Raw genomic sequence first — 24,997 nt, 5'->3', positions numbered from 1 at the left:
AGTTCTGCATGTGCTGTGATAAAGATGAATTTCCAGAAGTCGGACTGCGAATCATTTTTTGAAAACCCTTATCTTCCTTGACTTTTCTTTGCAAAAACGAGGTACTTTGCTCCAACTTGTTCCTTTCTTTCTTTGCAATAGTGTGATGTCGTGCGTTAGGGGCTAGAGACTCATACATTATATGAATCGAAGGTTTAGAAGGATTACCCCTATTTGCTTTGTGCATTGTCTCTCTCTGGAGTAGCCAACCTTTTGAGAGTTGAGACTTCGAACCATCGCTAGTTATGCATCTGGTTCTGGTATCCAACTTAATGACCTTTTAGACTACGGTCTGCCATCCCTTGGGTCAACAACAAGTGCTGCAGTAACGCCAAATGGATGTGTTGTTATAGGCCAGAATGACGGGTCAATTCTTTGCCTTGGCACCAAGATTGCCTGGGATCCGGGTATTATCAACTCTGCTCTGCTACAGTCTCATGCTCGCGTGTTTTTCTTTTGACAATGTCTTCTAACATGTGCAATGTGCTGGAATTCTAGGAATCAATCTAAGGAAGACAAAAATGAAGAATTAAAGGAGAAGAAGAAGAACCAGAGAACGGAGAAAAGAGGAAGAAGACTACTGGTATCCCTGTAATGGTTTTTCGTACAAGGCTTGCCTTACATATCAAAGAGGAAAACATGCTTTTATACTAATACTATTGCTAAACCCTCTAACTAACTCTACGCGTAAAAATTCACTGTGCTAAGATGTAGGATATGTCCACTACACCAAACTAACTATAGGACCAGAATATTAAATCACCCCTAACTAAAACAGAGGATAGCAGCATTACATCAATCCTAACACAATGCAGCATGTCTTCTGTACCCTTCATTGTCTCGTTTTCTGTATACGTGGGTGTTTCTCATTTATTATCTTAGTTGCTCAAGAGTTTTCCAGAATATATCTTAGTAATGATTACAATTTTGTTCACATTGTCACATCATAGTATTTTCTCTCTCGGTCTAATCATAGATAAACAAAAATCATTCTATAGACTAGTATCATTCTGATTGTCAGAAAAAGAATAGCTAACCCCGTGCAAAGTTGACATCTATAGGTTTGACTTTTACTTATGTTATTGTTACTATTAATTATTATCAAAATATTGTCATTGTTATCTTTCTGGCAGTTCTATTGATGGCCATTTCTAATTGAAGTTTTGTTTGGTTTGAAAGACTCATGCCCCCAAATATTAGTTCTTTATAGTAGCCTGGCTTTGGCCTGGTCCTTGTTTCAGTGGTGATGGCTTCAAGTAAAAACATTCCACTTATTCATAACTTTAGTACTTGCAATTCATTTGCTCCTCAAGCACCACATGACATAAGAGATCGCATTCTAAACTACATATTTATGATCTCTGATGAGGCATATGATACGCCAATATATTGGGCTTTTTCTGATTCATACTAACTTTATTAATACCTCTGAATATTAAAGTGTACAATTTTGTTCGGCAGGGTTTAAGGATCCTAACTTTTCTAATGAGCTTTAGCTTGGAAAAAATTCGTGCTCCACCCTATGACAATTTTTTGCATATCGAAGGAGGTAAAAGCATAATCTGATCAAAATTAAAAACTAGATATGAATAATAAGCAAATCGAAACTCAATCTTACATGTATGGTGCAGCTAAATGTCTACATTATAAATATTCATTCCGAATATCAAAAATGCAACATTACCATTGAAATGTCCTTTACATATGAAATCAGTCTCATCTTACTTTGCTGTGGCCTGTATGTCATCCCTCTTTTTGCATGATATCTTGGATTAGAACTGCAATGTTGAGATCAGAAGACCCCCCTTCTTCTGCTGCTCTCTTTCCCATCTTTGCAAACTTTTTTGCTCTTTCTCTTCTCCCTTGACTTTCCTCTCCATCCATCAACTTGTCTATTGCTTCCTTCACATTTTTCTTCTTCACCAACACACCTATCTTCTCTTCCTCTCCCCACTTCATTGGATATTCTACCCCAACCCTCACTGCAATTTTTAGAATCTGTTCCACTAGTTTCTCATTGAGAAACTGATCTGCAAACAGCGGCCATGTAATCATTGGCAGCCCAGCACATATGCCTTCTAATGTTGAATTCCAGCCGCAATGTGTTAAGAACCCTCCAACTGAAGGGTGTGACAATATTAGTGTTTGTGGAGCCCAACCTCGAATCAAAAGGCTCCTTTCTTTGGTCCTTTCCTCAAAACCATTTTCTTTCATCCACAGTTCCAACCCCTCCGATTGACCACTACCCCTTACAACCCAAATAAATGGTTTCTTTGATGCCTCTAATCCCAGTCCAAGTTCTATCAGTTGCTCAGATGTGAGATTACATAAACTTCCAAGGCAAGCATAAAGTACAGAACTTGATCCCCAGGAATCAAGCCACTTCAAGTAGTGGTTTTCGTCAACTGCGGCCTTGTTACCTCTTTGTACCTTATCCAAGTCATCTTTGTTGCATAGTGACACCGGGCCAATACACCAGACTTTGTCATTTCTTGCCTTCTTATAATCTTTAACATATGCCGGTTCCAATTCTTCATAAGTATTCATAATTATCCCATATGACTCCAGCTCAGCTGCAACCATTACTTCATGAAAATCTTTCATATTCGGAGTCAGAGGCCCTGGAAGCTGAGCCTTGGTTATCTCAATTCGTTCGGGCAAGTCCGGCACAACAAAGTACTCCGATTCGGAGGTTATATTCTCGTGAACCTTAGACATGTGCAAAATGAACATACAAAGTAAACAAAAGCAACTCGTTCCAGAGAAAGATACCCTTGGAATGTGGAACTTGCGAGCAATGTTGATGGTCCATGGCAAACAAATGTCAGAGACTATGCAACTTGGCTTGGGGTGCAGCTCTTCGAATAACTTTTCTACTGGCAGTTGTAGCACCGCAGTTCCTGTAAAGAAATTCAAGGTCAAGTCTTGTGAAGGTAGCATGTCAAGGTTTTCACACCCATCAGGTAGTCCTGCTTCTTCACATGGAAATTTCAGTTGGACTAACCGGATTTGGAGCCCAGATTCTATGGCACGAGCAAGAACTGTTTGAAAACGAGCACCATTATGTGGTGTGGTGACTATGGTGATCATCACGCCACGCTGTGACAGAATTCTGGCAATATCTATCATTGGGATCATGTGACCTTGAGCCATAAATGGAAACAAGACAAAGTGCAGCTGGGGGTTTTGAGAAGCCATAGGAAAAAAATGAAATTAATGGATCGAAATATCGAATGAACAATTATGTGTAGATTTCTCTTGCTTGAGTAATATAATAAACTTCATGCAACTGGAAAATGGTGCTTTCTTAGTGACGTAAGAGCCTACATATACATATATGGTCTGTCAGTGGAAGATAAGCTTTGCATTCTGTGGATATCAGTGGAGCACTTCTGGCATCCTCAACCTATATGAGGAAACAAGACAAAATGAAGCTGGTGGGTGGGATTCAAGGTACCATGCATGCATGGAAGCAATATGGGAATCGTATGATGTGGTGTTTATTTATTTATCTTACATTGTTTTGATATGATGTGGTTCACAGAATACTGAAGAGATTATGGAAAATGTGGTTACAACATTCACTGCTACTGCCTCTGGATTTCAAGAAAAGACCAGGGAAATCAAGAAAAGACCAGGGAAAAAGAAAATTGTGGCTGAGTTTTAGACTAGTTTCACATATTGAACTAAGAAATCTGTTTGAACGCATTACACATGTATGATAAAATAGCTAAGCTAATCATTTAACAAAAGCAAACAGCAAGATACTTCATGATCTGCTTTATTGCAATTTTTCAACAATAGAGAATCAATGTATCTTGTAAAAAAAATCATTCCCAACTCTGGTAATCTGTAAAAAAAAAATATAATAAAATAAAATAAAATAAAAAACTTCTACAAAAAAAACTACTACTCCCAATCAATGTACCAGCTGAGATATCTCTTCTTATTTTCTCTCTGTGCAATTTCCTTGTTGCATGATATCATGGATTAGTAGTTCAATGTTGAGGTGAGAAGATCCCCCTTCTTCTACTGCTCTCTTTGCCAATTTAGCAAGCTCTCTGGCTCTATCTCTTCGCGCTTGGCTTTCTTCTCCATCCAGCAACTTGTCTATCGCTTCCTTCACATTTTCCTTTTTCACCAACACCCCAATACTTTCCTCCTCTCCCCACTTCATCGGATACTCCACCCCAACTCTCACCGCAATCTTTAGAATCTGCACTACTAGTTTCTCGTCGAAGAATTGGTCTCCGAACAATGGCCATGTAATCAAAGGCACCCCAGCACATATCCCTTCTAATATAGAGTTCCAACCACAATGTGTTAAGAAACCCCCAACTGCAGGGTGTGATAGTATTAGTGTCTGCGGAGCCCAACCCCAAATCAGCAGGCCCCTTCCTTTGGTCCTTTCCTCAAATCCGTTCTCTGTTATCCACTTTTCCAATTCCTCCGACTGACTACTGCTCCTCACAGCCCAAATGAATGGTTTATTGGATGCCTCTAGTCCCAATCCAAGTTCTATGAGTTGTGCAGGTATGAGATTACATAAACTTCCAAAGCAAGCATAGAGCACTGAGCTTGCTTCCCAAGAATCAAGCCACTTCAAGCAGTAATGTTCATTCACCGAGGCCTTGTTACCTCTTTGTGCCTTATCCAAGTCATCTTTGTTGCATAATGATGCAGGGCCAACACACCATACTTTATCTTTCTTTACCTTCTTGTATTCTTTAACATATGCTGGCTCCAACTCTTCAAAGCTATTCATAATTATCCCATATGAGGCCATCTCAGCTGCAAGCAAAGCTTCGTTAAAATCTTCCATGTTTGATGCATGGGTTGCCGGCAGCTGAGCCTTGGTCACCTCAATGCGATCTGGCAAGTCAGGCAGGACAAAGTACTCCTCCTCAGAGGTTATATCATCAAGAACCTTAGATATGCCGACTTTGCTAAAACATAAGAGGAAAAAGCAACACGTTCCACTGAAAGATATCCGTGGAATGTTAAACATGCGAGAGATGTTAATTGTCCATGGCAAGCACATGTCTGAGATGATACAACTTGGTTTGGGGGTCAGCTCTTCAAACAGTTTCTCTACCGGCTCTTGTAGCCTTTTGGTTGCACTGAAGAAATTTGAGGCCAAGTTGGAAGGTATCATGTCCAAGTTCTCACAACCATGAGGCAACCCAGCTCCTTCAGATGGAAATTTCAGCTGGATCAACCGGATTTGGTGCCCCGATTTTTTGGCGCGAGTAAGAACTGTTTCGAAACGAGCTGCATTAAGTGGTGTGGTGACTATGGTGATAGCCACCCCGTGTTGTGCAAGCATTCTAGCAATGTCTACCATTGGAATCATGTGGCCTTGGGCCATAAAAGGAAACAAGACAAAGTGAAGCTGGCATTCCTGAGAAGCCATGGAAAATAATGGAATAGATGAACAATTATGAGCTAGCTAGCTATGAGCATGCTTCTCTTTGCTTTAGTAATATAGTGATACAGCAAAATTTTATGCTACCAGACAATATGGCTTTGCTACTGACGTAAGAGCATGCGTGTCCATTGTTTTGGTCGAGGAAGAGAACCGATCGAGTAGGACAAAGTTCTGTGGACAATAATGGTTATCCCTTTCTCTTGGCACCTTCTATGGACTTCTTTTTGGACAACGGCACCTTCTGTACGACAATATATAATAAGTTATGTGCACCACTTCTGCTGTTGAATAGAAGATAATAGACGTAAATAATGAAATACTGTAAATGCATGGGCTGCTAAACGTGTTTAGTTTTTATTTTATTTTTATTGGAAGATTTTCTTTTTTCTTTTTTACAGAGGGACGAGTGTATGAAATGAGTAATCTTCCTAACGCTTAAATAAATTATAGAAAATTAGTTGATCCTCCATTTTTCTTCAACCTCCATGAATTTTGATTTCTGATACAAAACTATTAATTGACTGCACAGTGCACACCCAGTTTAAGGTGTTCCTATATGAATTTTTCCCTTTTAAAAAAAAAAAACAAAAAACAACTAAATGAATTTAAAAATGAAAAAAGTGTCTGAAAGCTAAAAGGAAAATCATTTGGTCTGCACTGAAACAGGACTTGGCCAATTGTGTTGTACCTACAATACCGTTCACACCTCAGTTTTATTTAGGGGAAATGATTATTTACCTAATTTCAGCTTAAAAATTGCTCATTTGCTTCACTAACAGTTTTTTAACCCTATTTACCCAAAACACTCTAAGGGATTATTTATCTAATACCCAATTAATTCTTTTTTAAATTCTTTTTATTTATTTTTGGAACTTTTTTGCCCTCTCCTTCTTTCTCACTTAGAGAGAAAAGTCATCATCCACATTACTGTGCTCCGGTGACCAGTGGCCGGCCGCGGACTCCGGCAACCGATGACCGAAATCAGGAATCCTGCTACCGAACTGGTGTCTGGATTCCGGTGTCTGAATTTATTGCCCCCTAATAATACCCAGTAACCATGTTATTGTCCCCCGTAATCATATTATTGCCCCCTAATACTTATTTTATTGTCTCTCAATAATCATATTATTGTCGTTCAGTGAATTGTATAAACTCCCAAAACCAAAATGAATATACTACAGGCACAATTGATCAATTTATAATCATATTATTGCCTCCCAATAATCAGATTATTGCCCCCTAATAATCATATTATTACCCTCCAATAATCATATTATTGCCCTCAAGTGAACCAAAATGAATAAACTACAGACATAATTGATCAATTTATATGTTCAATTGTACACATAATTTTTTTTTCCTTCCTCATTCTCGGAGCTCACAGTATACATACACTGAACACCACGACCTCAGCTCTCTCTTCCTCACCCCCAGCCACCCCATCCATCTATTTTATTTTATTTTTCTTACAATCACTACCAGCACTCCACTCAATCCATTTCTATTCTATTTGACTCACCCACCGAACCACACCACCATAATTATCCCACCATATGCCAGCAAGTTGCAGACCTACAGCCACACACCCTCTATATCTTTGACTTGATACACATTTACGCAAGCGTACGTATCATTGTCAAGATAGGGAAATATTATGCCCAAAGTTTATCGTACCACGGGGATTAGTGGCTAACCCACAATCCTTGGGTAATCGGAAATAAAGACACTTAGCAAACAAAGAAAAGAAAAAGAAAATAAATAAAAATGTTAATCTAAGGCACCAAGCCCTAGCAATGCTCGGTTTTGGTTTTCACCAAAGCCTAATCAAAACTAAGAGCCTAGTGGTGGATATGCACAAATGAGTCGAAATTTGTAGGGGGTTTTGAATTGGGAATCAACTAAATTAAACGCAACCGAAAAGTAAACTAAACAACTAATTAACGAACTAGAAAATTAAATTTGGGTTTTCAAATTAATGGGAATATGGAAGCGTCGGGTGATTCACACTAACTATCTTGCAAATATCGGTGCCAATTTCATAAATGCATGCATTTTCTATATGTGTTAAGTCCCGTATTTAGTACCGGTCAAGGCTACTAAACCAATTATCCTTTCGGTGTATCGATTATGCCGGTTAGGGCCACAATCAACTCTCTAATTTAGGCATTACGCCGGTTAAGGCCGCAATATCTAAAATTAGAGGCCTAGAGTGCAAGATAATAGAGACCCAAGCAAGCTTAGCTACAATTAAGCTAGCTAATGGTTACCACACTTAAATCCTAGATGCAACAAGACCAATAAGTTGTCAATTTATCAATCTATTCATCACAATTGCCCACAACATAATTTCAAAGGGTGACAAAGCCTAGAAACATGCTTCTAAGGACCAATACATTCGGATTTAAAGCATACACAATGGAAATTGCATTTATTAAAATTAAAGCATCAATATTTATACAAGATTAGTTAGGGCTTCACAACCCTAACTCCCAACAAAGAAATTACTCACAACCCATAACTATGAACATCAAAGATACAAAATTCAAAGAGAAAAGATTATAGAAGTGTAGGAGAACACAAAGGTAGCCACAATTAGCTAGGAAGCTAATATGACTTCCCTTGAATTACAACTCCCACAAATACCTAAAGCTTGAATCTTGTAGCTCTTGATGAATCCTTGAAGCTTGTGTGAGAAATTCTATGAATACCCAAAAGAAAACTAAAACTATTATGAAAAATGGAGGAGGAGGAGGAGAGAGAGAGAGCAGCCCAAAGGGGCTGCCTCTGTTTTAGGTGTGCTGCGGCTTGTGAGGAAGAAGTGTGCGGCCCTCCTTTTTAAATTGAGGTGAGAGAGAGAATAGGGTTTTGTTTTTGGTCTCTCGGCTGGCTGGGAGAGAATGGGAAAGAAGAAAAAAAAAATGATGAGGTGGCAGCATGGGATAGGAGATAGAAAGAAAAGAAAAAAAAAGTAATAATAAAAAATAGAAAGAAGAGCAGCACGTGAGAAAGAGAGAATATGGTGCTGATTATGTTATTGCTGACGTCATCATGACGTCAGCACAGTCAGTAAAGATTTTTTTTTTTTCTTTTTCTTTTTCTTTTTCTTTCTCCTTTCTTCTTTTCTTCATCTTTCTTCTTTTCTTCATATTTCTTCTTTCTTCTCTTCTTCCTCAATGCACTTCCACACATTATCAGAGATGGTTTGATTCCGCTCCCTTGATGGTGTTGACTACGGTTGACCCGCGTTGACTTTTTCGTCCTTTTGTCGGAAACTCCAGTTTGCTCCAAATTAGCACCATTTTCTCTCGTTTCCGCAATTCCGCTTATTTTCTACAAAGTAAATAAAAATGGATTAATTACATATTAATTAACATGAGGATTAGCTTAATTCTAGTGTTTTAGATATAATTACACGCATATAAATGAGTATAATCACACCCCCACACTTGAACTTTGCTTGTCCTCAAGCAAACTAAATGAAATTTAATCCGAAAATCTAATAACTCACAAACATAAAAATAGTGTAGTATTAGCCTTTCCAACCATAACCCTCGGAGAACTAATTATGTATATGACCATGAAGTCGACAAAACATAACATAGAAATTATAAATTTGTAAGGCAATGAAGATGCACATGTAAGAAATGCTCAAGTATATGCATGTATAAACCATGTGTCACATCAATCCACCATAATCAAATAGACACATAGAAGACCCCATATAACCCACTAAACTCACATAAGTTCACTAAATATTACCGCTCAAGTATTTAGGGGCTATTTATATTTCACTCAAAAGCAATTTCACAACACGCATTACCATATGCTTGCTCTTCGATCTCATCTCCGCTAGGTAACCCACAACATTCAAGATTAAGAGGTCTTTTATTTGGTTGTAATGGGGCTAAAGGCAAGTGGCTAATAGAAATGAAGGATAGGGAAAGACAAAGTCCATGGAAATCGGTGAAGTAACTCTCTCTTGTAGAGATATATGACTTTTGCTTTCAAATGCTAACTCACTTACTCTAAACCCAATATACAACCCACACTACACTACTATACTATGTAATATTTTTTTTTTTTCTTTCTTTCTTTTTTTTTTCTTTTTTTTTTCACACAACCCTTTTTTTTTTTTTTCTTTTTTTTTCTACTTTTCTTTTCCTTGAACTTTCTTTCTATATTCACATACTTTATTCTCTTTTTTTTTTTTTTTTTTTGAAACTTTCTTTTCTATCTAAAATCACTCACCCCCACACTTATTCTTTTATAACCTCACACTTTTGATTTTTCTTTTCTTTGGAAGCACTTAAACATAAAGTCATTCTCTCGAATCGCTTCACCAACTACCATGGAATGGTAGGATAAAAGTGTTTAGGCTAGGTAGGAATTTGTGGTGGTAATGAACAAAAAGGCTAAATTATATAAATAGGCTCAAAGTGGCAATCTAGTGGTAAATATTTTTGGGCACATGCTTCTTTGGCCATGGTGGTATATAGTCCTAATGCCTCCATCCTTTCTATCATGTCGCAAGCTAAAAGTAGCCTTGAGAGGTCTCAAGCAAGTTCTAGATACGTAATGTCATGAAATTGTACACACATGAAAGAAAAAGTGAATGAACAATGCATACACTATGGATATTAGGCTCAAAAGCTCACAAATAAGGCATGCAAGTTAATCGAATAATCTATATGCTTCTCTAATTATGATGAACCAACCTAACCTTAGGCTATGTGCACACATATAGTCAAGCATAAATCACATATACACTTAATCACAAAACAAATTCAAAGTCCTAGATCATGCTTAGTCTATTCACAATCACAACAAGTTAAGTCCATGGCTCGTCATTGGGGTTGGAAAAGGCATTAACCACTAAAATATAATTACATAAAGCTAATCTAAATTTAATTTAATTTTTTTTTCATAGGGCGCCCGAGCCCTCACCCCCACACTTAAAACCAACATTGTCCTCAATGTTGTAAAGTGAGCTCGAAAGCTAAAATTCGTGTTGGATTTAGGCATGAGAGTGAAGTCCGGGCGAAGGCACAAAAATGGAGCTATGAAAATAAAAATCTAAATGCGGAGAAAAGTTACGGAAAACCCCCTTTGTAGACACCTCCATTGCTCACAACCTTCGAAGAAGAAAATATGAGACACCAACCTCAAGGCACAAGGCCTTGACTTCCTTAACGTATGCTCTCAGCTAGCTCTAGGTGCTCATGAAAGATCGACTCCATTGAGAAATATATAGTGTCCAAAGAGCAATGCGTCACAAAAAGGCCATCAAAGAATAAGGACAAGGGTCCTCCATTAAGCTCATGGTCTTCATCCCATCAACTCATAACCCAAAATCATCCTCCATGACCTCCACACAAGAATTGTAGCTCAAAATATCTCCTTATTCTCCACACTCCAAGCACCTCCCAACCTCCCAAAAAGATGGCTGAATAGCCTTATTGATGCAAAATAAACCAGGAAATTTCAAAACCACCTAGGGTTGCCTCCCTAGAAGCGCTTGTTTTTAAAGACCCCAAGCCGGTCTATAGAACATGATCGTTGTCAAGGTGGATACTTCTCAAGTACGACCACTCTATTGTTTGGGGCTAAGGGACTCATTGATGTATCATAGAGGCAAGACCAAGAGCTACATAAGAATACTCCAATTGGTGGCCAAAAGTGTAGCTTCTTAATCTTCCCATTCTTCTCCATTTTTCTATTATGGATCAATCTCCTTGCCTTCTCCTTCTCAAGTGGTGTAGAAATGATGCTCATAGGAACAATAGGTGGTAGAAGCTCTTGCGAGTGATGGGAAAGGTTAAGTGCAAGAGGTTCACTTCCTTTCCAATCCATCACCTCATTGTAGAAACATTGACCACTTAATGGTGGATTGAGAGGTAAAAGTACCTTGATCTCAATCTTTCCATTAAGAACATAAGTGCTCAATGTCTTACTCTCCACCTTGGGAAGCTCATGATGGATCTCCATGAATATGGGAGGCAAGAAAGTCCTTGGCTCTTCAATTTCTTCATCATCACAAGGTATTGAAGGACTCTCTTTCTCCTTGGGAATATCGACCTCAACGATTAAGGGATCATGGTGTAAGTCTTCAAGCTCCACATCTTCCTCACTACAGAAGCTATCCTCTTCGTCGGAATCAACTTCATATACCTCCTCTTCATTGTGAAGATTAGATTTCCAATATTGCACCGGTTCCTCCGAAGTGTAGTCTCTCACCCCACTTGCATTGAAACTTTCATAACCAACCTCAATTTCTTGTACATCAACATCACTAGCACCATTTTCAACTTGCATAAAGGATTCTTGCTCAAGATGCTCGATATACACTTCTTCTCTTGAAATAGGCTCCACTTGGTCAAAGAAAGATTCATGCTCATAAATGGTGAAGGGTGACTTTTGTGCAAAACTTGCTTCAAGTTGCTCATTGGAATGTGCAAGCATTTCTTGAGAAGCTTGCAATTGAGCTTGTGAGGCTTGCAAGTGAGCTTGGGAAGCTTGCAATTGAGCTAGCAATTCTTCAAGAGAAGGTCTCCTAGACTCATATGCTTGCTCATGAGGATATGCTTCGGGAACCATGGTCTCTTGTGAAATACTAACTTGAAAGGCTTGTAATAGAGCTTGGGAGGCATGCAATTGAGCTAGTAGTCCGTCAACAAATTCCTTACTAGGCTCATAAGCTTCTTCTTGTGGATATGCATTGGGTATAAATGTCTCTTGATACATGCCCATCTTGTACTCACACTCTTGCATAAAATCCGGGCACTCAAATCTCAAAGAGCACTCAAAAGGTGAATGCCAAGGAGAATTACACAAAGCACAAATTTCATTGCAAGAGGACATACACTACTAAAAAAAATTGCTTTTGCGACGCATATTTTGCGACGGCAAATTGGGCTTTTGCGACGGAAAAAACTTTTCGCGACGGAAAATTAAGCCTTTTGCGACGGAAATATTGGCGTTGCAATAGGTGGCGTCACAAAATCCATTTGCGACGGTAAAATGCCGTTGCAAAAAGTATTTGCGACGGAAAACTGTTGCCGTCGCAATGACTAAACTATTTGCGACGGGTACTTTGCCGTCGCAAAAAAATATTTTATTTTAAAAAAAAAAATGGGGTGAATTGGTTGCAACGGATACTTTGCCGTCGCAAAAGAATATTTCATTTTTAAAAAAAAAATGGTGTGAATTGCACACCAAAGCTAGTACCATCTATAACAATTATTATGAACAGAAAAATATCAAATTACAAAATAAAACCCATCATCTATAACCAAGAAGCAATCAAGAGTAAGCCAAAACAACAGCAATGCAGCACCTTCACTTCTAAAAGATGGCCAGAATATCAACCACAGCTGCTGCCTAAGCATACTTTCAAATTTATATTAGGATCCACACCAGAACACTTCTAGCTGGAGCAGCCCCATTCTAATCCTCCTGCATAATATGTATATATCAACTTTCAAATACAAGAAAATGGAAGTAAATGTTTGCATATACAAAACGTCCTTATCTGACAACCTACACCAATCAAGCAAACGTACTTAAGAGTAGCCTCTGCACTTTCAACGGTAACTTTATCATCAGTGGTATCATGGTGAGGAAGACCAAGGTCAAAGTACTTAAATGTCCAAATCCAAAAAGGGGAGAATAAGCTGCAGATGTTACACGATGAGAAGAGAAAGCATGAGTAATCAAAATCTTGACCAGAAAATCTAAACTGGAAAAAAGAATATATTATAACACACACATATTGATGGAGAAATAAGAGTTAGATCAACACACCTTATCCTTGATTGATTTCCAGAAAATTCGAGTCATCTCATCTCCTGTAACACATACCAAAAGACTCATAGTATGAGAAAGAGGAATGTAAAATCTCTTCAACCCATGTAAGTACAATGTGTATTAAGTCTGCAAGTGTGCCAATCTTACTGCATTGGAGAACACACCATCATTTACCACATAATTTGACCTCAGATCATGAGAACATTGTGTTTAGGAACTAAGAGAAATATGAAAATAGTTATTTGTTAAGAAGCGTAAACCATGCAAAAGCTGAAATTTCAATGAGAAAGCAGACCTGGAAAGTAATTTGATCCCTTGCTTTCGTGGGAAGGCTCCACCCAATTGTAAGCTCTCACATGCAAAGAACCATACAGAACTTTGCTAAAAACAGTCATGCCAGGGTGATCATGAAGTGGAATGACTGAGGAAGTAGGAAAACAGAATATACACATCTGCATAAAACAATTTACCTAATCATTCAGTAATAATATAAGAGAGCTTTTAACACAACAAGAATCCTAATAAATTGTTAAGTGGCAACTCAGATGAATGATGATTCCAACAATCATATCATGGAGAAGTACACAAAATATAATCTACATAATATCAAAAGTTCATTAAGAGAAACTCAATTTATTTTACATGCACATATACACAGTCAAGCTGGCAGTAAGAACACTGTTACCAACGATTGCTTCAAAGTTTCACAATATAAAATCCATAAGAACGAGTTGGGAAGAAGAAAAAGAAAAAGTTAGCATTTCTATTTGGCAGTAAAGTGATGGTATTGAAGTAAAAATATCTGTCCTTTCTGCTAAATGCTTACCGTAAAACTATCACCTTCATATAAATTGAAGTATGTTATTGGTTGAGTCCGTCGAGAAACTCTATTCAGATTGTCTCTGAAAAAACCAAGCCCTCGATCATCATCTGGATTTTCCTCTTTAAGTCCAACATCAGCAGGATGGATTGCATCTGTAAATTCCAACCAAGATCAGAAACATAAAGTCATGCTAATGTCACTATAAGAAACAGAAACTTTCATACCATTCTGACTCAGACTCTTAAGATCTTACCTTTTGGATTGAGTAAACTTTAAACAGGAATTATCATTAAGAAAAGATAAACCTCTATTAAGTTAATTTCTAAACAGATATACAATAAGACAAAAAGCAAAGTCATCTTTGTACACTTAGCCAATCTCAGAGGACATTACTCAATCAAGCTGTTCCCACATACCACATCGATCTGTATTAGAATGATCATCGGTTTGCATTACTATGGTATCATCAATAAAGAACAAAACCAAATCAATCCAATCGCCAGAAATAGTAGAAAGAAAAGAAATGTGAAATAAGCATGCTTGGGATAAACCTTAACTGTCAATGCAGGATATTCTATTAAGACTTAAGACCTCACATTCCTGAATCCAAAACCAGACTACAAAAGCAGTAAGTTACAAAAACTAGACCAACCAATTATTTATTAAAAACAGCACCATGACAAGCAAACCCAATTCAAGTTTCATCACAATTTGCAAAACCCAATTCAAGTTTGTAGTCAAAGTCACTTGACTACAAACTTGAATTGGGTTTTGTCTTTGTGATATCACTTGCAATCACAAAAATGAAAAATGTAAAGCTGCATACCTTGACTTTATCTAGAGCTTGGTAATATGGTTCGGTGTCATACTCAAAGCAAAGTTTTTTCTAGTCTGGATAGAACAAATACCAACAGACTAGATATCAAACTTTGATTTCTAGTACAAAGCTGCGCCTAAAAACAGAATAAATAAAAAGAATTGGAAACAAATTACAATAGCATAAAAGGGGGCCCAAAGCGAAGAATGCGATAGCCAACCCTCCCAGATAACTCATCTGCTCTAACCTACACTACATCCAAATTACTTCCAAATCTAATGAGATCTGGACATATTTGCTTCCTGAAAATGCAAGAGTTTGTCCATTTTCTTTCGTAGTCTTTTTCTGTGGTTTTATGTTTCCTTTCTTACAAAGACCATGAATTATGGATCCCGAACCCGCTAACGACAAAGTCAACAAGACTTGGAACTCATAAGTCTCCACGAGTCATCAACTTAAGTCTTAAGGTGCACGGCAAGTTCATGGTTGTCAATTCGATCGAGTTCATTTCCATCACAATCATCATGTCCTATAAAAACCCATTTGTTTCTATCCAGACTAGGAAAGCACACAGCTTCACCTTAACTAGCAATCTATATTAGCCAACTGTGAGCACTTTCATCCACTTTGTCAAAACCTTAGTGGCAGAGGATCACCTAAAGCCCACGCACCCATACTCAATTTCTTTGTACCACTATAGGTCTCTTGCAAACATCCTAACCCAGTTAGCTCTTTTTTATTTCTTATTGTGAATTGTAATTAAAATTTCACAAGCTGGAGGAGTGCAGCCACCCACTATAATTAAAAAGCCTATGGAATTTCCAACTGAGAATGTTTTGTCTTCACATTTTCCTAAAAATTGGAAACCTGGTCAACCAAATTCATTAGATAGGACTCAGCTAAAAAAACAAGGAAATTAGAGGATTTGGCCCTCTTTCTCCAGTGTTATTGATTCTTCTTATTAACCTAAAAGTCAGAGACTGAAGACAATTACGGTTCATTACAAACCAAAACAGGAAAAATACACGACAAAGCAAGTTTATACCACTAATGCAATCAACCACAAATTCCATTGATTTAAGAACTATTGGTTCCCCAAACCTATGGCATTACTAATAAACTGAAAGCTGAAGCATGTCTACCAAGCACACCATAAACTCATAAACCATATTCTCCCAAATTTTCAAAACGTTCTGAAAATTAGCATCCAAATTGGCATCAAACAGGACCAAATGAGCATCAAAACAAAAGTCAACATCAGGAGCTCAATTGCTACACTCACCAGCTTAATCGCAACCTCTTCGTTCATCTGAATATTGGTACCTACAACAACACCAAAACAGATCAAAAAGATCAAAATTGGATTTGGGGATTTTCATGGAGGTGAATTTTTTTTTTTGGTTAAAAGCAATTTGGGGTTAAATTTACAAAGGAGGAGAAAAAGGAAAGGGGCTTATTGATAATGTATAGTATCTTCCTCCTCATCCTCCTCATCTGAATCGACCACAGCTGCGAAATCAAGAAAATCCACCAGAAGGCCTCTTCTTGCCCCGCTTATGACTCCCGCCGCTGCCGCCACGATAGGGGCCGTATTCATCATCATCGTCCTCCTCCTCTTCCTCCTCCTCGTCCTCCTCGACCATGTCATCAATGAAGCTCGATCTCCTCCGCTTCTAACCAAATCTCTCTCTTCAATGGAGGCCGGGGATCTCTATGTTAGGGTTTTGAGCTCGGTGAATAAAGCGCGAGAGAGAGAGGAGGAAGTGGCATGAAAGAAAAGCAGTTTTGGTCTAGATCTAATCTGAATGAAGGATTAATTGAATAGTCTTGTTTTTTTATTTATTTATTTTAATTATACAAGCGACGGCGTGACTATACCGTCGCAATAGATGTATAATTATGCGACGGTAAGGTTACATCCGTCGCAAAAACTCTCCGAGATGCGACGGTAACATAGCCGTAGCACATGCTGTCGCAAAAGCTGACTTTTCGCGACGGAAAACTTTTCCGTCGCAAATTTCCGAAGCAATTGCAATTGTTTTTAGTAGTGATAGAACCCGCCGCATGAGAATTCCACTCTTGATGACCTCCACCATAGAAACTTTGTTGCTCATATCCTCTCGGATCTTCCCATCCATAGCTCAATCGATCCATACCTCAATGTGAGAAAAATATATCCCCTATGAGTTTTCACAAGTGAGATTAGTAACCAAAAATTACAAAGAAAACAGAAAAATAAGCACACAAAAATATAATAAACTATTTAGACCAATTTTTTTTTTTTTTTTTTAATAACAAAGAAATAAAAATATGCTAAAGTGACCTAAAGAACCGATTTACCAAAGGATTAAGGCTATTAAACCCTAATCCCCGGCAACGGCGCCATTGACTTGATACACATTTACGCAGGCGTACGTATCATTGTCAAGATAGGGAAATATTATGCCCAAAGTTTATCGTACCACGGGGATTAGTGGCTAACCCACAATCCTTGGGTAATCGGAAATAAAGACACTTAGCAAACAAAGAAAAGAAAAAGAAAATAAATAAAAATGTTAATCTAAGGCACCAAGCCCTAGCAATGCTCGGTTTTGGTTTTCACCAAAGCCTAATCAAAACTAAGAGCCTAGTGGTGGATATGCACAAATGAGTCGAAATTTGTAGGGGGTTTTGAATTGGGAATCAACTAAATTAAACGCAACCGAAAAGTAAACTAAACAACTAATTAACGAACTAGAAAATTAAATTTGGGTTTTCAAATTAATGGGAATATGGAAGCGTCGGGTGATTCACACTAACTATCTTGCAAATATCGGTGCCAATTTCATAAATGCATGCATTTTCTATATGTGTTAAGTCCCGTATTTAGTACCGGTCAAGGCTACTAAACCAATTATCCTTTCGGTGTATCGATTATGCCGGTTAGGGCCACAATCAACTCTCTAATTTAGGCATTACGCCGGTTAAGGCCGCAATATCTAAAATTAGAGGCCTAGAGTGCAAGATAATAGAGACCCAAGCAAGCTTAGCTACAATTAAGCTAGCTAATGGTTACCACACTTAAATCCTAGATGCAACAAGACCAATAAGTTGTCAATTTATCAATCTATTCATCACAATTGCCCACAACATAATTTCAAAGGGTGACAAAGCCTAGAAACATGCTTCTAAGGACCAATACATTCGGATTTAAAGCATACACAATGGAAATTGCATTTATTAAAATTAAAGCATCAATATTTATACAAGATTAGTTAGGGCTTCACAACCCTAACTCCCAACAAAGAAATTACTCACAACCCATAACTATGAACATCAAAGATACAAAATTCAAAGAGAAAAGATTATAGAAGTGTAGGAGAACACAAAGGTAGCCACAATTAGCTAGGAAGCTAATATGACTTCCCTTGAATTACAACTCCCACAAATACCTAAAGCTTGAATCTTGTAGCTCTTGATGAATCCTTGAAGCTTGTGTGAGAAATTCTATGAATACCCAAAAGAAAACTAAAACTATTATGAAAAATGGAGGAGGAGGAGGAGAGAGAGAGAGCAGCCCAAAGGGGCTGCCTCTGTTTTAGGTGTGCTGCGGCTTGTGAGGAAGAAGTGTGCGGCCCTCCTTTTTAAATTGAGGTGAGAGAGAGAATAGGGTTTTGTTTTTGGTCTCTCGGCTGGCTGGGAGAGAATGGGAAAGAAGAAAAAAAAAATGATGAGGTGGCAGCATGGGATAGGAGATAGAAAGAAAAGAAAAAAAAGTAATAATAAAAAATAGAAAGAAGAGCAGCACGTGAGAAAGAGAGAATATGGTGCTGATTATGTTATTGCTGACGTCATCATGACGTCAGCACAGTCAGTAAAGATTTTTTTTTCTTTTTCTTTTTCTTTTTCTTTCTCCTTTCTTCTTTTCTTCATCTTTCTTCTTTTCTTCATATTTCTTCTTTCTTCTCTTCTTCCTCAATGCACTTCCACACATTATCAGAGATGGTTTGATTCCGCTCCCTTGATGGTGTTGACTACGGTTGACCCGCGTTGACTTTTTCGTCCTTTTGTCGGAAACTCCAGTTTGCTCCAAATTAGCACCATTTTCTCTCGTTTCCGCAATTCCGCTTATTTTCTACAAAGTAAATAAAAATGGATTAATTACATATTAATTAACATGAGGATTAGCTTAATTCTAGTGTTTTAGATATAATTACACGCATATAAATGAGTATAATCAATCTTCAACCTCGCTTCTTCAAGATCTCTTTTTTACCTGCATATCAGACCCAAATCCACCCCTCTTCGACGGAGAACCAAACTGAGTTAGAGGAAGCTCTGATTGGCGCACCGGGTCTTCAGGCCTAACCCTGCCAACGACTGAGAACTGGTCGCAAATGAAGGCTGAGTGAGAGAGAGAGAGAGAGAGGATTTCTTCGACCTCCTCGCCGGAATTGACAGCAGAGCCGTCTTCGCCTCCATGCTCGTCGCCGATGAAGGCTGTGAGGAGAGAGAAGGGAGCTTTGAATATGAGAGAGTCTGAGAGGAGAGAGATCGTTCAGTTTCAGTTTAGAGAGAGAGAAAGAGAGTCTGAGAAGAGAGAGATTTCAATTTAATTAATAGGGACAAAATTGTCAATAAATGTTAGATTGGGTAAATGGGTTAAAAAACTGTCAGTGGAGTAAGTGGGCAATTTTTAAGCTGAAATTGGGTAAGTGGTCACAACCCCTTTTATTTACTACTTTCCGCTATATTTCTTGAGCCAATCAGATGAAACGGGCCTATGGCAGTTGCCTCTTGGACTCACCTCAAGTCTGGGCTTGATGCAAGCCTCTTCATCATGTCGCCTTTTTTTCTTATGTGCCTAGGGTGTGAATCAAAATGCTCATTTAATCAATTACATTCATGTGGATAAATGTTAATAGCTTTGTAAAGGTATTATTAGGTTGATTGCATCGCTTTTGGGTAGGGCTGCCACTTGGTTTGGTAATTACCGAACCGGCCGATACTTTAGGTTTGGTAAATCGACTTTTTGATAACCGAGACCGATAAAACAGAAATCGAAAATTACCAAAAAAGTTGGTTTGATTTTGGTAAATACCGAATCTACCGATTATCTAAATATTAGCTTTATACACTATGGTTTTCAATACACATACATGTATATTAAGAAATAAACATAAAAGTTTTCATAATAGTATGAACATTACTCACTATACTACATAATTAATAGTACATGTATTTTGAGTAACCTAGTCCAAGATGGTTAAATAACCTAGTTTTATTGAAAATAGATCAAATTTGATGTCGTATATACAAAAAAAAAAGAGTTATGATTAGTAGATGAATACGAAGTTTACGGTTATAAAATTGAAAAACCTAATTTTGTTAATTCTAATTTATATTACAAAGTAAGTTGGTAATACCAAAAACTGAAATACAGAATTTGGTAGATATGATTAAAACCGAAAATTTTGGTTGGTAATTGGTAGCTCAATTTTGAAACCGAAAGCTTTGGTTTTGAAGTTGGTAATACCTATAACCAATTCGAACCGACTGAGTGACAGCCCTACTTTTGGGTTAGTGTTCTATATATTGAGAATGTTGAAGTTGAATACTTTCTTCACCAAATACTACTCTATTATTATTATTTTTTCAAATACAATTTTAAATACTTATGTCCGTCACTTGTTTAGCATTTTGAATTTGAAAAGTAATCATCGTATTAATTAGATGAAGATATGAAAAAAAAAAAAAAAAAGGTTATGTCATTTATAAATTAGGATAAATAGTAATAATTCTTGCTTATGATTTGTTGTCCATAATAGTAATTTTATATTAGGATAAATAAGCAATTTGATAATTTTTTAAAAAAAAAAGGTCAAATGAGAAAATTTGGAGGTCCTAACACAAAAACTCTATTGCCACCCTACCATTTTCTTAGTTCACCCTACAAACATTTGAATTATTGAAAGAATTTATTACCCAAGTGCAAAATGACTAATAAGTACACTAATTTTCTAAAATCTAGATATGTAAGGACGACTAAATACATAACCAATTAATTAAATATAAAGACTTCTTAATTTCTCATTGGATAACATTGATATTCATCTTCTCCATCCAAATGTGAATTTTTTTACTATTTTTTTAGTCTTTTTATTATTGACTCCTCATCGCTAATGTGTTATTCAATTCGCAAACCATTAGTGTTAACTTCATCAAAATATTTGCAACACCCTTTGTGAACACCGATGTAAAAGTATAAAACACACAAACAAACAAAAAATCAATCTCTTCTTCATTGCTTATAGTTGTTAACTTACTAATCTTTTGACATGGATTGAAATAGATGAACATTGAAACTAAATGGAAAAAAAAAATGGAAGTAAATCATATTATGATTTTATTATGAAACTTTAATATATTTTTGTTCTTTTATTGGTATAAATTAAATGAGATATTTTCGTTAAAAAAATTCTTTTTCAATTGGATATGTCATATAAGGATATTATTGGAAGGAGAAATGGGTTAGATAAGTATATTTAATAATAAAAATTAAAATGTAGGGTGAACAAAGAAAATGTTAGAGTGGCAATAGCCGCACCCTTTGCTTTATTATATACTATTTCTTCTTAAATATTTTTTTAAGAAGCACTGTTTTCTCTTCTTCTTTTTGTGCAACTATAGGAAGCTCTAATTAATAAGGCTGCATTCAAATTTACACACCAGGCCTCTTAGAACTTAGGACCAACCCAACTTTGAACAAATCAAATAACATTGACGCATTTCAAGTGAATGATTGAATTTTGTACAAATGAACACAACAGTCTCTTGTTATTAGAGGGTGTGACTTGAGGTGAAGGTGGCGGCGGTAAGCTCGAAGGTGGTCCAGTTTGGTTTTAAGCCTGAATTGGCTCTTAGGACTATTAATGGGGTGCTTTTGTTTTCACCAGCTAAGAAGGCAAAGGTGGGCATGCCTCTGACATGGAAGAACAACCCCAAGCCTGCTGGATTGCAACCTAAGCAACTGCATATGAATGGGGAAGCCAGGTCCAGAAGGAGACGTGCTTTATGTTGAGAATATATGCATCCCACATGAGAAAAATGGGACCTTGCCTATAGGTTTATAAATGTTTGAGCCACTCCATCCATTACCAATTGGTTTTGGATGTGAATCTCAGATTACTTTATCATGTTATCAGAGCAGGTTATCCACGTGTGCATGCCTAACGGTCACACGGGCTCCACGTCACCCAAAAGTTGTTCACGTGTATGGCTTAAAAATTCACCACACGTGCGAGGGCTTGTTGAGAATATATACATCCCACATGGGAAAAATGAGACCTCGCCTATGGGTTTATAAGGGTTTGGGCCACTCCATCCGTTACCAATTGGTTTTGGATGTGAACCTCAGATTACTTTATCACTTTCAAGGCTGCTTCGAAAAGTAAGGAGCTGGATGCAACTAGCCTGAGGAAGAAGATGGTAGTGTAGCCTACGGTGGTGATGGTGGAGGCCAGGGTGGCAGCATTAACCTAGATGGTGATGGTAGCACTCCTGGGAGTGCCCTCATGCAAGGTAGTTTCTAGGTCATTGAATAAATTAGGATTAACACCTGGCTTTGATCCGGTTGTTTCCCTAGTAGTGTCAGGAAAATTGTCTCTTGATTTTCTTTAGTTTTTCATTGTCTTCTAAGACTATATTACATGTTAGATTGCTTGATTCATTGCCTCATTTTGGTTGTTGGCCAGTTAGCCTCCTTAAGATTGGTTCAATCTTGTCATAGCCCTCTTTGGGTGAGCTATTGACTTGTAACATTTTCTATCTTTAATAAATTAATTGACACCCAATTCCCTTCAAAAAAAAAATATCTTATTAGGGATTTATAACTTCTATTCTTATAAATTGCACCTTCATGCTTCATCACACTCTCAGAAAGAGGTCAACTGTTGTCTCTCTCAAAAAATTATAAATTCCCTTAACCAAAGGGTCCCAAACAACAAGCCTTCAATTTTTATTATTCCATTATACAATAGATTAACAACAATAACAAACCCAAGGATACACATGAGTATCTTCACCTTGGAGAGCACACACTTTTCTTCTATTTTTTCTTTGGACAAAGATCCAAATCACAAGACAATTGCTGATTTCAAACACCAAAAGCATCCACTCCTTGAAACCAACATGAGATACATCACACCCACCACTTAATTTTTTTTTTTTTTTTTTTGAAAAGGACACCCACCACTTCATAATTGCATGAAATGTTGGACTAGATTTGTAATGTTGACATAAGATGAACCCCCTTCTTGTACAGCTCCCTTTGCCATAATTGCAAGCTCCCCAACTCTTTCTCTTCTCTCTTGACTTACTTTCCCTTCATCCATTAATAGTTCTATGGCTCCCTTCACATTTCCTTGTACACCAATATCCCAGTCTTTTCTTCCTCTCCCCAATTCAGTGGTTTTGGCACCCCAATTCTTACAGCAATTTTCAGAACTGTCACAAGAAGATGCTCAGCAAAAAATTGGTCACCAAATAGTGGCCAAGTGGCCATGGGAACTCCAGCACATACTCCTTCAAGAAATGAACTTGATCCACAATGTGTTATAAACCCTCCAGTTGATTGGTGTGACAAAATCAACACTTGAGGTGCCCAACCTCTGATCAAAAGGCCTCTTTCTTTGTTTCTTTCCTCAAATCCATCTTTCAAAAGCAACTCCTCCAACTCTTTTGATGTCCTCCCTTCCTTTATAACCCAAATAAATGGCCTCTTTGACTCTTCTATCCCCAAGCCAAGCTCTATGAGTTGTGAAGGTATCATATTACATAGGCTTCCAAGGCAAACATAGAGCACAGAGTTTGGTTCCCAGGAATCAAGCCACTTCAAACACTGATTTTTATCAATTGATGACTTGTTTCCTCTTTCCAAGTCATCTTGGTTCCATAATGAGGTTGGGCCAATACACCACAGATGGTTCTTTTTTGTTGCGTTTTTGTACTCATTAGCATATGGTCCCTCGAGTTCTTCGAAAGTGTTCACAATGGAACCGTATGAGGCCCTTTCAGCTGCTCCCATCCGGACAATGAAATCCTTCAAGTTTGGAAGCAATGGTCCTGGTATCTGAGCTTTGGTAACCTCGATTCGATCAGGCAAATTACCTGGAACGATAAAGTACTCAGAATCTGAGGTTACACTCTCAAACACCTTGGAATGAACGCCTAAATTGTACAAACACAAGAGTAAAAAGCAACTATGTACATGGAAACTTATCCTTGGTATATCAAACATGTTAGCAATGTCGTTTGTCCAAGGCAAGCATAAGTCAGAGATTATGCAACATGGCTTTGGTGTGAGCTCTGGGAACAACATCTCTACTTGCTCTTGTAGCATAGCTGTTGCATTGTAGAAATTGAAGGCTAAGTGGGGTGAAGGTAGCATGTCAAAGTTCTCACACCCCTCGGGTAGTCCTGCCTCTTGACAGGGAAACTTCAGTTCGATTACTCGAATTTGAAGCCCGGCTTTGATGGCACGATCAAGGACTAATTTGAAACGGGCTGCGTTGCATGGTGTGGTGAAAATGGTTATGGTAACACCTCGCAGTGCCAACATTCTAGCCATATCAACCATTGGAATCATGTGGCCTTGGGCCATAAGAGGGAATAAGGTAAAGTGAAGCTGGGGGGTTTGGGATGCCATGGTTAGCAACCAGGTTAGATATGAAGAGTATCATCCATGCATGGATAGCATTTTATAGAAAATTCAAGCCAGCCTTTAGCTTTTGATTACTGGTGATGCTATGCATGTTTCTTATTATTCTTTTTCTATTCCTTTTGTTAATAAATAAATAGGCTAAATTTAGCTAAAGGGTCCTTGACCCATAAGAAGTTAAGAACAAAAGTACTAAAAAATATGAGAACACTCTGTACGTGTATGTATGTGCCAAGGCCACTCTTGGCTCTAGTATCGGTCTGCTACTGCATAGAGCCTCGACACAATCCAATTATTGTCGGTCGAAGTTGAAAGAACATATCCGAGAGAAGGAAAAGCATCAATCGAAGAACATATGATCGAGTGAGAACTGAGAATTTTTTTTTTTTT

At 37.7% G+C, this 24,997-nt stretch overlaps 2 protein-coding genes, 1 long non-coding RNA gene and 1 pseudogene across 6 annotated transcripts; all 4 read right to left on the bottom strand.

Moving 5' to 3' along the window:
* Nucleotides 1–1,600: 1,600 nt before the first annotated feature.
* On the bottom strand, nucleotides 1,601–3,368 carry LOC112193506 (UDP-glycosyltransferase 73C3). The gene has a single exon (XM_024333679.2). It carries the CDS (start codon nucleotides 3,235–3,237, stop codon nucleotides 1,783–1,785), a length of 1,455 nt encoding a protein of 484 aa, XP_024189447.1. The 5' UTR covers nucleotides 3,238–3,368; the 3' UTR covers nucleotides 1,601–1,782.
* Nucleotides 3,369–3,857: 489 nt separating this feature from the next.
* Nucleotides 3,858–5,915, bottom strand: LOC112193505 (UDP-glycosyltransferase 73C1). Its single transcript, XM_024333678.2, has one exon. The coding sequence runs from the start codon at nucleotides 5,450–5,452 to the stop codon at nucleotides 3,986–3,988; it is 1,467 nt and encodes a 488-aa protein (XP_024189446.1). The 5' UTR covers nucleotides 5,453–5,915; the 3' UTR covers nucleotides 3,858–3,985.
* Nucleotides 5,916–12,601: 6,686 nt separating this feature from the next.
* Nucleotides 12,602–16,896, bottom strand: LOC112192198. Of its 4 annotated transcripts, XR_002933407.2 has the most exons (7): nucleotides 16,193–16,896; nucleotides 14,920–14,984; nucleotides 14,097–14,245; nucleotides 13,566–13,722; nucleotides 13,268–13,311; nucleotides 13,027–13,137; nucleotides 12,602–12,919 (listed from the first exon to the last, which is right to left on the bottom strand). It is a non-coding gene; the product is annotated as an uncharacterized LOC112192198 (long non-coding RNA). The 4 variants fall into 4 exon arrangements; XR_005808343.1 differs by lacking the exon at nucleotides 14,920–14,984 and having other exon boundaries at nucleotides 13,004–13,137; nucleotides 16,193–16,885; XR_005808344.1 differs by lacking the exon at nucleotides 14,920–14,984 and having other exon boundaries at nucleotides 13,008–13,137; nucleotides 16,193–16,884.
* Nucleotides 16,897–22,887: 5,991 nt separating this feature from the next.
* On the bottom strand, nucleotides 22,888–24,732 carry LOC112192197 (annotated as a pseudogene).
* Nucleotides 24,733–24,997: the final 265 nt, after the last annotated feature.

The sequence above is a fragment of the Rosa chinensis genome, chromosome 3 (assembly GCF_002994745.2).
Source record: "Rosa chinensis cultivar Old Blush chromosome 3, RchiOBHm-V2, whole genome shotgun sequence".
NCBI classification, from domain to species: domain Eukaryota; kingdom Viridiplantae; phylum Streptophyta; class Magnoliopsida; order Rosales; family Rosaceae; genus Rosa; species Rosa chinensis.
This window is presented reverse-complemented; position numbering and strand designations above follow the sequence as displayed.